At 33.3% G+C, this 14122-nt stretch overlaps 1 protein-coding gene across 7 annotated transcripts in view; it reads right to left on the reverse strand.

The window, feature by feature from the left end:
• tbc1d5 (TBC1 domain family, member 5) overlaps positions 1-14122 on the reverse strand; it is a 212981-nt gene that overhangs the window by 65992 nt on the left and 132867 nt on the right. For all 7 annotated transcript variants that reach the window (XM_015357494.2, XM_015357495.2, XM_069195066.1 and 4 more), the window contains 5 exons: positions 11823-11925; positions 10994-11082; positions 10596-10646; positions 7428-7497; positions 5087-5259 (listed from right to left, as the gene is read on the reverse strand). In XM_015357494.2, the coding sequence (XP_015212980.2) occupies positions 5087-5259; positions 7428-7497; positions 10596-10646; positions 10994-11082; positions 11823-11925 (486 nt within the window). The remainder of the gene's footprint in view (positions 1-5086; positions 5260-7427; positions 7498-10595; positions 10647-10993; positions 11083-11822; positions 11926-14122) is intronic.

Genomic DNA, 14122 nt, shown 5'->3' on the forward strand with positions numbered 1-14122 from the left:
AAATAACATCATGGAAAGCATAATGGTTACAGCCTGTGCTGCCCCCAGAAAATGGGCGAGGAAGCAGAGTTATTAAGGACCCAAGAGCAAGGGCAAGGGATTCACAGTACAGGGGAAGTGGCCATCTCACTGCACCACAGATGTAGAGCCGGTTGGCAAAGAGAAGGGCCAACTTGAGGTGAGACCGAGAAGAGAATTATCAGCAGCTGGGCTCCAGGAGAACGGGCCACATGGAGTAAAGGACAGCCCGCCAGGATGGCTCAGGATCCTGGCAGGTGGGCTGGGACTAGAAACGCAAGGAAGGATTGCAGGAGAGGCAAGTGCAGGACAGGGGGATCCTACCAGAGCACCTTGTAGTGTAATGTTTCACTAAAGCCAGGTGCTCTCCATTTCGTGTCTCCTCGGCGATCAGTGCAGAACAGAGGTGTGGCCAATGCAACTGCGACACACCCCGTTGTGGCACAGTGGGGTGTGCGTAACAATAATTTCAGAAAATGTAAATATTAAACAATATTAAAAATAACTATTTTAACTGTAGTTTACCAATGCTCCTGTTAGTAAATGGAATCAAATCATTACAGTGAGAAAAACAATAGCAACACCACATATTTCAGACATGGAACTGTCAATATGTCTCCTCTTTAAGCCAGGCATTTTTAAAAATCACCCTCAATAAAATATTTTGTTTCAGAAACACAATGGTTTGCTATTTGTATGCAAAAAAATGCTCAATCCCAGTCCAAACCCCTTACTATTTCAACTTGGAAAAAACAAGTAACACTTTCTATAAACCTTTGAAAAATTATGTATTTAAAATAACAGTTTACTAGAGATTAAATTCACATTATAAAGCTAATTCTCTTTGGCTTTAAATACCAAGATTTAGTATTTTAAAAGAAAAAATAGGAAAAAAAGATGTGGTCATGTATGCAGGTATGACTGGATGCACTTGTACTTCACAAATAACTGTAATTAGTTTATCAGCAGGATGCCTGGTAGAGGGGAGGATTAAATTCTAAAGACTGTAGCTTGCACATGACACACTTGAAGCATCTCATTACCTTAACTCAACTTCTAAAGGAATAACATGCCTCCAGTGCAGGATTTATGTCTATCAATTAGACACAGAACATTTTCTGCTACTTTACAAACTTAGTAGCTCAAAAAACAACAACAAAAACAATGATTTTGTAACAGTATATGAAAATAATGTTGAGCTCTTCCCTATAAAGACTAATCAGAGGCAAGACGTATCAGAGGACAAACCCTGCATATTCTCTTGCTAACTGAGCACTAATTATAGAGCTTGCCAGTTGACTCCTGTTTTACAGGATTATAAGTTGAACATAAAACATGCCTTTTCATCAAAACAATTACCATTAATCAAAACACTAGGAGCTGGTACAAGTCAAGTCTAACCTACCGCTGTGCCAAGCAATATATCATACTGTCTGTTGTCAAACATGCTAACCAAATCTAAACACACTGTTTTTGCAATAAACTACTGAAATTTTGCTTGGTAAGTAGAATTTTTTATTTAAATTGCATTCTAAGTAATGTGTTTCATTGCTGGATTTTAATTTCTGGTGCTCAATCTTCGTCCTGTAGACAAGCCTTTCTTTCATATCAGTCATTTACGTGTGAAAAATGTGTGCTGAGGGAGGGGCTTTGTTTGGTTGATTAAAATAAAAAACTTTCAATCACTGGGATCTTCACAGCCATGGGGAACATTTTTGGAAATTCTAAATAAATTACAGTAGACAATCACAAAACATATTTCTCCTTACTTATACTGAATATTTAATCTATAATATTTGTTTCATATATTTCTCAGTCACACAGAATTTAGTTTTGAGTTCAGTACTATGCCAGTCAAAAGATGAAAAGAAAATAAAAGTACACAGACTTCTCCACATTCATTAATGAACTCTGACATTGCATCGAAATATTAACATATTAAATTGTGTTTGTTCTGCTGTTCAGTTTTTGTTTTGTATTGCATAATTTGCTTACTGTTGACAGTAAGAACTCTAAAATGACCTTTATTCCTTTCTTAAAGTTAGTCTAACTGCTATTGGGAACCTTCTGCCTACAAAATGCCAGACATGTCTAATCCAGGGATTATTGGAAATAAACATTATGCAGGGATCTTTAACCATACTTTCCCAGAACTATTTTTGTCTGATACTAAATACTAAAAACTTAAGTTTAATTTTTTGAAATAATTCTAAAATTTTAAAAAGTAATGTTTTTAAAATTCCATTTCCCTTATGTGTAACTACTTTATAGTTCACTGTGGCATTACTTCCCTCTAAAACCGTAAAAGCATAAATTTAGTTGACCTAAGCAGTGCAACATCTCTTGATTAGTTTTAAAGAGGGAAAATCAACATTTTTTCTGCCCTTTGTCCATACAGTATATTGTTACTTTGATATCAGGGTAGGCATTCAAGTCTGGAGTTTTATTACAAAGGATATTTAGTGTTTGATTTATAAGTTTAAGTAATAATTTGTATTTATAATGTAATTTAATAAATTACAAATATTAAAAATAAGTTATAGACGTTAAGATGCAAATAAATTATTTTTAACATTTAATCTTTTAAAAATGTTGTGGTGATCAATCAAGCTTTTTACAATATGCATCGAACAAGAAGCTAGAATATTTTTTCTGAAGACAACAGTATGTGTTCAGAAACAACCAACATTTCATACAAAAGTACAAGAAGTTAATTTATCAGAGATTCACACAAAGTTGTTGGAAAAATAAAACAAAAAGCATATTAAATGGATGTTATACTTGTTGGATGGCATTTCCATTACTCTTCAGTGCCTGTGTGTAAAAAGTAGTTGCATATCCAAGAGAGAAACGTGAGCAGTATGATCTCCACCCTCTGTCTTATGAAATTTCAATCATGCCTATGTACTGCATATATAAAATATAGATCATAATCTAAAACAATTAATTGTTTTTTCCTAACATGCATATATAACATGGTTTAAATATTAATATATTTTAAAAACCGCTGAAGTAAAATTCAACAAAAAAAAACTTATAATAAATGGCAACTAACCACTCCTTCATAAATCCTTCTTTAGACTTAAAAGTGACATTCACAAAATGTAATACTCTTAACCCAATTAAATAATTTCTATTTCATCACATTTATTTACTTGACTACATAAACAAATCTGACAGATATCAATATAGTTTGAAAGGGATCCTTTGGAATTGTGGATCAAAACCAGGATCAAATGAAATCTTTTATTTAATGGGCAATGAATTAATGTTATAATTTATTCATCCCGTTTTTTAATTATTTGAGAAGTTAAGCAGTATGAATATCTTTATGCACATGCACATTTTTCTAAAATCATTGCAGAAAAAGAAAAAAATGTTTGTCTGTTACTTTGTATATACCGTATGTGGCGTCTCCAACATCTGCTGTTAAATACCAGCTGGTCGAGCTGATTAAAATTACCTCCAAGTTGTTATTATAAAGATGCCTGGGCAGCTTCGCTATATTAATGGGTTATTGAATGAGTGATGAAAACCTTGGCCAGCTGATGCATTTTTATTACAGATAAACCTTACGATGGGTAATCACTATAATTTTAACAACTGGAAGAAGCACAAGGAGACAGAAAAAAAAAACAACAAAAACATGAGAGCCTGTGAACTAGGATAACTGCCATGGGTTGCCTCTAAGGCTGCACATGAAACAGTCACTGAGGGTATTAACATAATAGCTGGTTTTTCATGTTGATTTTTTGTGTTTGCCCATGACCTTGTACCTGCTGAATTACCGGACTGCTAAAACCATCAGATGGGAAATGTTCGTGTCACAGGCTAGTGGATTCTACTTAACCTCATAACACATTGATGTGAGTTTGTGTATAATTCTCTATCCAAGTACAATGCCATTGTAGTTACATTTTCTTAAGTGTATGATGAACAGCAACAACAATTATTGTATTTCTTAGAATTACAATGTATAAAAATATATTAAAATGAATTTGAATAAATTGGATAATGACATAAGAATAGTTTCGACTGTGCTATTGGCAGAACTACATTATTAAAGTCAAAATAAAGAAGAATGGAACTTTAACATGCAGAAGGACTGAAACAGAATGTCTGAATTAAAACAGTGAGAGAAAAGTAATGATTTTTTAGATCACTGCACTAGACCACATGGTACAGAAGCATGACATTTTAAAAAAAGACAAAAGCATCCACAACTATGAAAACACATTTACAACTAGAATATTAAAGGAGTTTCTTATGGCCTTATATTAATATATATATGATCAAATAATTTTTATTCATGAATGTCATTTTCCAAACTTTGTAATTATATTGAAGGGCAAGCTTTTGTGTGTGCATACAATGCCCATGTTTGTACTTTATGTATCTGAAACCAGGTTCTGCAGTCATCTGCACACAGTAAACTGAAAAACGTTTAACACTAAAGCACAAGTTAACTCAGTTTTATGCAACGAATAAGCCTCTTTGTATCACAGAGTTGCAGAAGTTCTTTCAATGTAACAGTGGAAATGTTGTAACTGAGGTTTCCTGTGCACATGTTGTGTGGCTTTACAAGCTCAGCTGAACTACAAAAGTTTAAACAGTTATATAAAGTGTTAAAAGTTCAGCTCTGTTTACATAAAAGGTTATTTAAAATTTCACTCTAGTAACACTAGAGCAAAACACTGCATATGGTCAGGCAGGCTGGCCTCTAACAGACCCAGTAACCTTTCCTGCTACAGGCACCTCTACTAAGAAAATTTAACTGAAAAAAAAGTGAAAAGCTTTGATGTTACCATATATTCCATATTCTATACAAAGCTAAATAAATACATTTTAATATATCAAGAAAACCGACCTTGCCTGATTTTGCAATGGTCTATAAAGAGCTCTGACCTGCTTGTTGCTCTAGGACAATTGCTTCTTTCTCACTTGTACAAGCACACTCTCTCACTGAGCATATTTCAATATAAGTTAAGAACATTTCACACTAGTGAGTGAGTTAGTCACTATAAATATTAGTGCTACATCTGATTTTATATTGCAAAGAAATACTCACATGCCATATATTTGTGGAGCTATTTCAAGCCGATTGAGGTGCATGTAGAGTTCAATGTCATGTTTCTTTATCAGCTGATCCTGAATCCGATTAACTTTTGTTACAACGGCCACAGATGGCCCTGTGTCTTGTGGCCTGGCAAAGGGTATACTTGTAATCATTTCTTCCTTTCCCTGAGGAAAAAAATGTAAACAAGAAAACAATCATTAACAACTTTATTTGGACTTTTTACCGCTTTCAAAAGAAAACAAATGAACCCTTAAAAAAAGTGGGAGTTTAGGCAATGTCTACAAAATATTGCACAAATTTATTTTCATGTTTGCTTCCCAATTTCACAGAATATAAAAGGGTCAGATGTCTTTCATCTGAATAACTCAACAAACTGAATCCTTTGAGAAGTATAAAACAACTATATTATAGTTCATAATTAATAGTTTATAATGTTAAAGGCCTTGATGTAATCTCAATACAAGCAGACGTTTTACATACAAAATCTTAAGACAAACGATTTGAATTTGTCTCAACCATTTATGTATAGTGAACTGTTTTTTGTCTACAAATGATTTATGGGGAAGACAAATTCCCTCAGTGATTGAGTGGCTACAACAGAGTTAAAAAATAGAGCATGGAAAGAAAATGTCTGTTTTTTTTTGCAGATGCAGGAAGTAAAATATGATCCTCAAAATGCACTCCTACAGAACCCCAGCATTAATATTGCTTCTATGCAACCAGGAAGCAACCTGTCAAAACACAAAAACTAAAAGCACAGCTAACCACTTATTACCTTAAATTCCTGTTTACTTTTTTTTTAAACCTGCTATACAGTATATCTATGTGGATGACTTTTCATTTTAAGTGACTCCACTCCCCAGACTGGGTACAGGAAAATGTAATAATTACTATCAAATGAACAATATTACTTTTGATTAACAAGAAACCAGCATAGTTATTACATTCAAAATCTTGAAAATGAAACACACCACTTTTTCTTTAACAAAAAATGATTTAAATCCATTTTACTATTACATGGGTTAGATGTGCGGATAAGAAGTTTGGTAGAAGCCTTGAACAATTATCCATTAATTCTGCTTTCAACTAAGATGTCTTTTAGCTTTCAGTATAATCTTATCAATCATACTGAGGCAGCAATCTCAATGTTCTAATCCCATTAGGTTTATACCACTCATTATAAAACTTTATATGTAACTCACTGTACCTTAACCTCAATAGTGACTGCATGTGAAATAGTATGATCTTAGTTCCGGAACTCTAATATAATTCAAGTTTTCTTAAGCCTTACTACCAAAGATGTCAATGCCACAGTATGAAAACCCAAAATGAAAAATGGACTTTTAAAAGGAGTGTAAGTTGTTTGTCTGAACATTACGTTTGTTTCATTAATGTAATCTTTTCATTAAAATCACTTTTTGCAAATTGTAATGATCATTACTATCATTAAAAAATATTAACTTTATATTTGTAAATCATATTAAATGTGGTCTTATAAATCACACCTCTTTTCCAGAAACATAATACAATTATAGTAAACCATCTCACCTTGGGCATTAATGATGGTTTCAACATCCCACTAAGGATGCTAAAATATATTCTATAATGTCTGTTACACTTAAAATACAGCTCAGATCATGATCACCACTTTCACAAGTCTCAAGACTTGAAATGACACCAGTAGGGGCTCAGATTGCTGTATGGGATCTATTACACGTGACCTGCCCAAAAACATAATTCGCAAGTAGAAGGTGGTAGAATTTGGGTAACTGTAGACATTTAGGTAGCCCACTTCTCGTCACAATAAAATGCATATTTTCCAGCACAATCTTTGATACCCTGATAGCAAACCACATGCACTCTGCAGAGCTGGCTTTCTGTAAAACAATGGACTGATGGTTTCAAGAGATTATACGATTCTATGGGAACATAGTATCATGCCACTGTGAAGTCTAAGAAATTTTTCTACTCTCCCCTGACTGTTAAATTAATGTACATTTTTCATGGATAATATAGACAGAATGTGATCACTTAATTAGACCTATAATGTGACCAGTGATTAAGAATTTTCAGTTCCATCTTGGGAACTTTGGAATATTTGGGAATTGAATAATAAAGTGAAGGCCTAATGTTTCTTTGGATACATAACCCTAAGTAATAAAAATAATCTTAGTTATTAGATTAACAGCAATTTGTAATCTCAGCTAAAGGAAAGAAAAAGATGACCACCCCAGTATCAAGGAAAGGAACCGCATGATAATGTTCTCTTCTGTTAATAGATATAATTTGCTGAGGAGGAAGGAAATTTGCCATTTTGACAGTTAAAACTTACCTTTCGAACCTGACGTTCAAAGGTTGAAAACCACGGTTCAGCTGTTTCCATAAGCTGTGAGAACATAGCACTGAGGATATAAAAAAAACTTTTGTTATGATGCAGCATTGCATCAAGACATTTAGTTTTACATCTATTATCTTCTAAGTCTTTCATGACATACTACTCCAATAGAGTCACTGAAGAAAAGCATGAGAGGGCCGTTGAGTGGGTCTATAAATGGAAATGACTGACTCTCTATAAGAAACCAAAGCTGACCAAACATTGAGTACAATTCATGCCTACCTCAAAAGTACCATGTGAAATTAAGCTTTGACTATAAAGATTTGAAATAATATTTTTGATTATGATGTTTTTTTTCTCTAAAAATAATTCCTCATCAAAATAAATCTTTTCCAATACAAAGACTTAACAGTCTGTGAACAACACTAAAATGAGTTGAACTGGGTTAAATACATCATTAAGAATGTTAATGATCATGCATTATACAAACTGAATTAAGAATTTACCACTTTTCATTTAATAATAAATACTTTTTGAACAATATTTTTTTTTAAATAAAACAGGATGAAAATACTTTGGTGTAAGATTTCACTAGAAGTGCAAAACTGCACAACAAACAGGATCATAGTTACTGAATGTTAATCACTGTTGTTTCTGCCATCAATGATAAATTACAGAATTATTAAGTAGGGGATTGGATATAAACACATCTTTATAGCAAATTCCAGAGTCTAGAGTGACATGAACTGCAACATAATAACAAACTGTATATTTTAAGATCTTGGTTTGAAATTGAAGATGTTTGTCCACAACAGTAGACAAAGTTTAGGAAAACGAACAGTGGAATACAGTGCCTTGCAAACGTATTTACCCCCCTTGGGCTTTTCACATTTTATCGAGTTACAGCATGGAATCATGATGTATTTAACTGAGAATTTTTGCTACTCATCAACACAAAGTACTCTATAATGTCAAAGTGAAAAAAAAATCCAGACATTTTACTAAATTAATTACCAATTGAAACAGAAAATAATTGAATGCATAAGTATTCACCCTCCTTTCCAGAGTTAATACTTGATAGGACCACCTTTGGCAGCAACTACAGCGGTGAGTCTCTTTGGGTAGGTCTCTATCAGCATTGCACATCTTGGCACTGGAATTTTTTGACCATTCTTCTTGGCAAAATTGCTCAAACTCCATCAAGATGGATGGGGACCGTTTGTGAACAGCAATTTTTAAGTCATTCCACACATGCTCAATTGGATTGAGGTCTGGGCTTTGACAGGGCCACTCTAGGACATTAACCTTTTTGGTTCTAAGCCACTCCAGTGTGGCTACAGCTGTATGTTTTGGATCATTAGCCTGTTGGAAGGTCTTACAAGTTCCAGTGCTCTTGCGAATTGCAGCATGTTTTCCTCCAGGATTTTTCTGTATTTAGCTTCATCCATTTTTCCTTCTATCTTTATGAGTTCTCCAGTCCCTGCTGTAGAGAAGTATCCTCAAAGCATGATGCTGCCACCACCAGTTCTGGGCAGATTCACAGTTGTTCCATATTTTCTCACCTTTTTAATGATGGACTTCACTGTGCATCGAGGTATATTCAATGCCTTGGAACATTGGATTCTTTTATTGGATTTTTGTATCCTTGCCCTAATTGGTATTTTTCAAGAACCTTGTCTCGGATCTGCTTGGAATGTTCCTTGGTCTTCATGGTGTAGTGTTTCCTTGGAAATGCACTAAGTGGGGAAGCTCCCAGACAAACATGTATTTATTCTGAAATCATGTGAAACACCTCAATTTATGCGACTTGGAGAACAGAGTTGGTTACTTCAGGGGTAATTAAGGTGTGTCAAAGCAAAGGGGTAAATGTTTATGCATTCTATTATTTTCTGTTTTTTATTTGTAAAATAATTTATTAAAATGTCTGGATTTTTTTTTCCATTTTGACATTATAGAGTACTTTGTGTTGATGAGTGGGAAAATTCTCAGTTTAAATATATCATGCTTCCAACACAATAAATTGTAAAAGCGTTCAAGGGGGGTGAATACTTTTGCAAGGCACCATGGTTGCTCCAATATGGCAATGAAGAGAAACATACCTGAAATGTTATGGTTAGCCTGATTGACAAATATGATGAATTGCCATTAAATTAGAACTGCAGGTAGTTCACAATTTTGAGATGAACAGTAGACTCACGTTTTACGCTGTAGTTAGGTACGTAACATAGCGCATATACTGTACCCCATATTGCGTTTAATCAGAACATGCCCTTTGGACCCTCCTATTCCCCTCCCTTAAACAAGTAAAATCAAGTGTAAGTGTATTATATGTAGTTTAAAGTATTATGAAAACAGTAATATAGCAAATAAAGAGCTGTAAAGTATACATAATTGATCAAATCAAATTAATAATAAAATGAAGGAAAAACAGCTGGTGCGTAGCTCTCATTGCTGTCATGTCTCTGAATCAAAGATACATTCGAGACATACATACAAACTAATCACTGTTATCCAACCCTTTAACTTTTTAAAAACAATTTTCTCAGTTTTTAACTCCTAATCAAGCACTTTTCTTTGCTTGGCTTTCTCCTTCGCATTTGTTTTGTTTCCCCTTCGTATTTGTTTTCAGTTTATAAGCCATATTGAGTGTGATGCTGCACAAGAAAGAAAGCACCGATAAAGGAAGTACAGACGTGCTATAAGCTCTGTAACTAGTTCTCATAGCATAGCTCTGGTACAGTATTGGCAACACCAGATTTGAATTTGTGAAATTTCCTGCATTATTTGATTTTTTCATTTATTGTTTGTTGCCGACCATGTACTGTATACACGGAATTGTGTAAAAATATTTTGTGTAAAATGCAAAATCTACTGTAATTCACTTTCTACTGTGTAACAAAATGAAAAATCTTTTAGACATTTACTTTCTATAAATAATGCCTCTCATGGGCATTATAAAAGCTATGGGTTATAAAATTTAATATTTTTTTTTAGGTTTATGTAGACACAAATCAGCTAACATTTTATACAGAAGATCCAAAATATTATTGAAACTATGGAGAAAAACAAGATGCAGGTGTTAACCACTATCACATATCCAAGTAGTAAGCATGGAAACCTAACATGCATTAAAAGTCTCTTTGTTTTTTGTTGTATTGTACTTACTAGGCATCATGTTCATGAAATGCAGGGTTTAGTAGCGATTTCATTTCTTCACTGTAAAATAAAACCAACACTGTATTAGAAGGTTCTATCTTTGCATAACCTATAATAAATGTTAGAGCATCTCATTATTAGAACCACATTATGAAAGAAAAGAATGAATACATCAGATTTTCCAACAAGCCATATTCATTTTAATTGAATGTAAACATTACATTCATTTTTTTAATATTCAGGATATTACAGATAAAACTACAAAACACTCTTCATCTAATTTATACTAAACGTAGGCATTCACAAAAATAAAAAAAACATATCTATTTTAACTACTCATCTTAAACAATAAATAGAAATAGTCATATTTAAACAAAAGAAAGACAAAATCAGTCAAAAGAACTTGCCTCGGGTATGCAGTTTCACTGGCATGTTGGAAAGCTTGGTGGTCACAATGCAAAATGAAGACAATGGGAGCCAGCAGTTCATGCATGCCCTAGCAAGGATTTAGATAAGACTAATTAAATACAATAATGAATGCTTCTGTCACTTACACTATAAAACCACACTTTCCTACTTAAAACAAAGCCAATTATCCTACATTAATGCCAAGACCTCTGTTTAATGGCAAACCAAAAGTTAACCTCTGTTTAATGGCAAACTAAAAGTTAAACAAAGGAAAGAAGACTGTGGGAAGGATGCGTTTAACTGCTCCATAGAATGAGTTTTAATTTTCCAAAGACATTTAAAGCACCTTTAAATGGGTAAAGCTGGACTTTACCGAATGAAAGGCCTTCTTGCACTGTTCTTATAAATTAAAATTTAAGCCACATGAAAACATAAAAGTGCAATTTCAGTGACACCCAAATGCTTTTAATATCAAAAATGTTTTTTTTTAAATTAAAAGTAACAAAGGATGTCTGATATTTATTTAGCTATAAACTGAAGGTAAAAGCAATTAAATATTTAATTTTAAATGACTACTTTGATCTTGAAAATATAAATGTATCTCAAAGTAACCTCTGTTAAGTTATTACTGATAATTATAAATAGGTGTGTTTTCTACAAAAGCTTTTTACAATAATTTCACAAAAAGAAATCAGACAAAAGAAATATCAAAAGTATACACTAAATCAGCTGAAAGCTGGAATAATTCCTTTTTTCTTTTCATATATGGTAAATATAAAAAATTGCACTAATTTCATAATTAATAGTGTTACAGTAAGATTTCATTACCTGCTTATATAACAATTGTTCATTTTCACGGGCATAACAGAACAAAATGTCTGTAAGCATGTTTCTTACAGCATCCTGCTGGAAATACTGCATTTCAGGAAACCTTTAACACAAAACAAGCAAAAGAAATCCAATTATTACAGGATGTCTAATACTTGTTAAAAATATTAAAGTCAATTTCTGGTTCATCTATATTTCCAGAGACATACAGTATGAACCAGATTAAAATGAAGATCTCCGGATATGAAACTTCATACAGAACAGTAAGCAAACTGTGAGCAAAGCAATAGCAGGTAACATAGTGTAAGAGCCTACAGTATATACCCATAAGTGTGAAGCAGAAAAGTACACTGCTCTGGTTTCAGGGATATTCTAAAACAGACAGTGAACCATCTGCATGTCCTTTTAAATAACTTAAATCCACTGCATGCATACATGTGCTGTTGTTTCTGTTTAGATTATTGTATGTTATCATAAATCACAAATCCAGCAAACGTTCAGACTGTCGGAAGCATGAACAGCACACACTGGCAAAACAGCCCAGGGACTCGGAGAGGTGCATCTCTTGTACAGTATATGCAGTATAGTATGTCTATATACAATACAAGACATCCCCCAGTCATGTCCCAGATCATTCATCTCTCATAGGCCTCTCAATTGACTACTTTGAGCTGCAGCCATTCACTAATACGGTACACGATCCAACCACAAACAAGAACACACAAACGTATGGTGCACATATTACACAATTAAAAAACAAAAACAAAGCTGCTGAAAAATATAAATGATACAAACTGCTACTTTACATCTTTGACACAAATACTGTATCTCACAAAAACAGAAAACACTTTTTTTATTTTTTATTACTCAAAATGCCACATATCAAAGCAGTTAATGGCAGAATATATTTTTTTCCATATTTTTTACTCTGTACTTTGTACTATTTAATTGCTGTTTATAACAGAAATATGTTTAATTAGATTTTTCATTGTGTATATTCAAAGTTTATGAAAAAAATCAACAAAAAAATAAGTGTAGCAGCAAACTAAATGTAATAACTTCACAGGTATTATTGACATTTTCCAAAAATAAATTAAAGGGAAAATGTAAGAAAATACAACTAAATTGAAAACTTGTTAATGAGATGTTATTATTTAAGAGTTGTAGTGCTATTAGCAAATATTTTGGTTCTTCAACTTAGATAAACAAAACCTGAACATTTGTTCCATAAAAGCAATTAATGCCATGACAGCATAACAGAACATAATTTAAAATTAAATACAAATGTGTTCAATCTTTATCAACAGGAAACCAAGTTAAAATCAACCGTGCTGTAAGGCTAAGGTTAAAAGTGAACATAAAAATATTCTCTTGACCGTATTTATAAAAAGAATACTGTATTTACAATTTGGTTTCCCTCTTCTTTAATGAAATGGAATCAAACCTCTTAATGCAGAGTAGAAAATGTATTCAGATTTTACTTGGCCTTTTTAATATGTACCAAAAAACTGAAATCACATGAGGACAGAGAGTTAAATCTAAATGTATTCTGCATGTTTTTAAAAAATATTTTCTATTATATATTTTTTGCTTCACTATCACTAAATGTCAGGCATTTAAAATTTAATTTAATTGTTTTTAAGGAAATATACAGGTAGTGGACAAAAAAAAAGAACCAATGTAAAGAGGCTAAACAGGGAATGGGCTCATCACATACAATGAGTATGGCCTGTACGTGCCGTGGTAAAAGTCAAACAGCGTCTGAATTCTGATGGTTTTGCAGGAAGGTTGTAGGATCATTCTTCCAAGAGAACGGCACTCAGCTCATGCTTCATTGATGGAAACACTGTTTCAGGCATCGTTTCAGAATATCCCCTAAACATTTTATTTGGTTCACATATGGTCTGCCTGAGAAAGCCATGACGCATAGATATAGATATGACCAACATAATGCTGATCAAACATGGGCTCTCTGAAAAGAGGTACTGTCATTTGGAAGATGCCATTCCAGGCATAAAAAGAAACTCTGCTATATTTGTTGAAGACGATCACTCAATACATTACATAGTGATTACCACTGCAGTGATTCCCACACCATGAAAATGTGCCTAAAGAGCACAGAAAAATTAAGAACCCTTCTCTATTGGAATCAAGCACCAGTGCAGTAGAGTTCTTTAGATTGGCGCCACATGTGCACTCTTAAATTTGTCAGGAACATGGTGAAGGATGACTCATCAAACCATATTACATTTCTCCACTTCTCTGTAGTCCTTCACCTGTGCTCTTGGCAAATGTGCACT

This window comes from Lepisosteus oculatus, chromosome 10 (assembly GCF_040954835.1).
Source record: "Lepisosteus oculatus isolate fLepOcu1 chromosome 10, fLepOcu1.hap2, whole genome shotgun sequence".
Taxonomy (NCBI): Eukaryota; Metazoa; Chordata; class Actinopteri; order Semionotiformes; family Lepisosteidae; genus Lepisosteus; species Lepisosteus oculatus.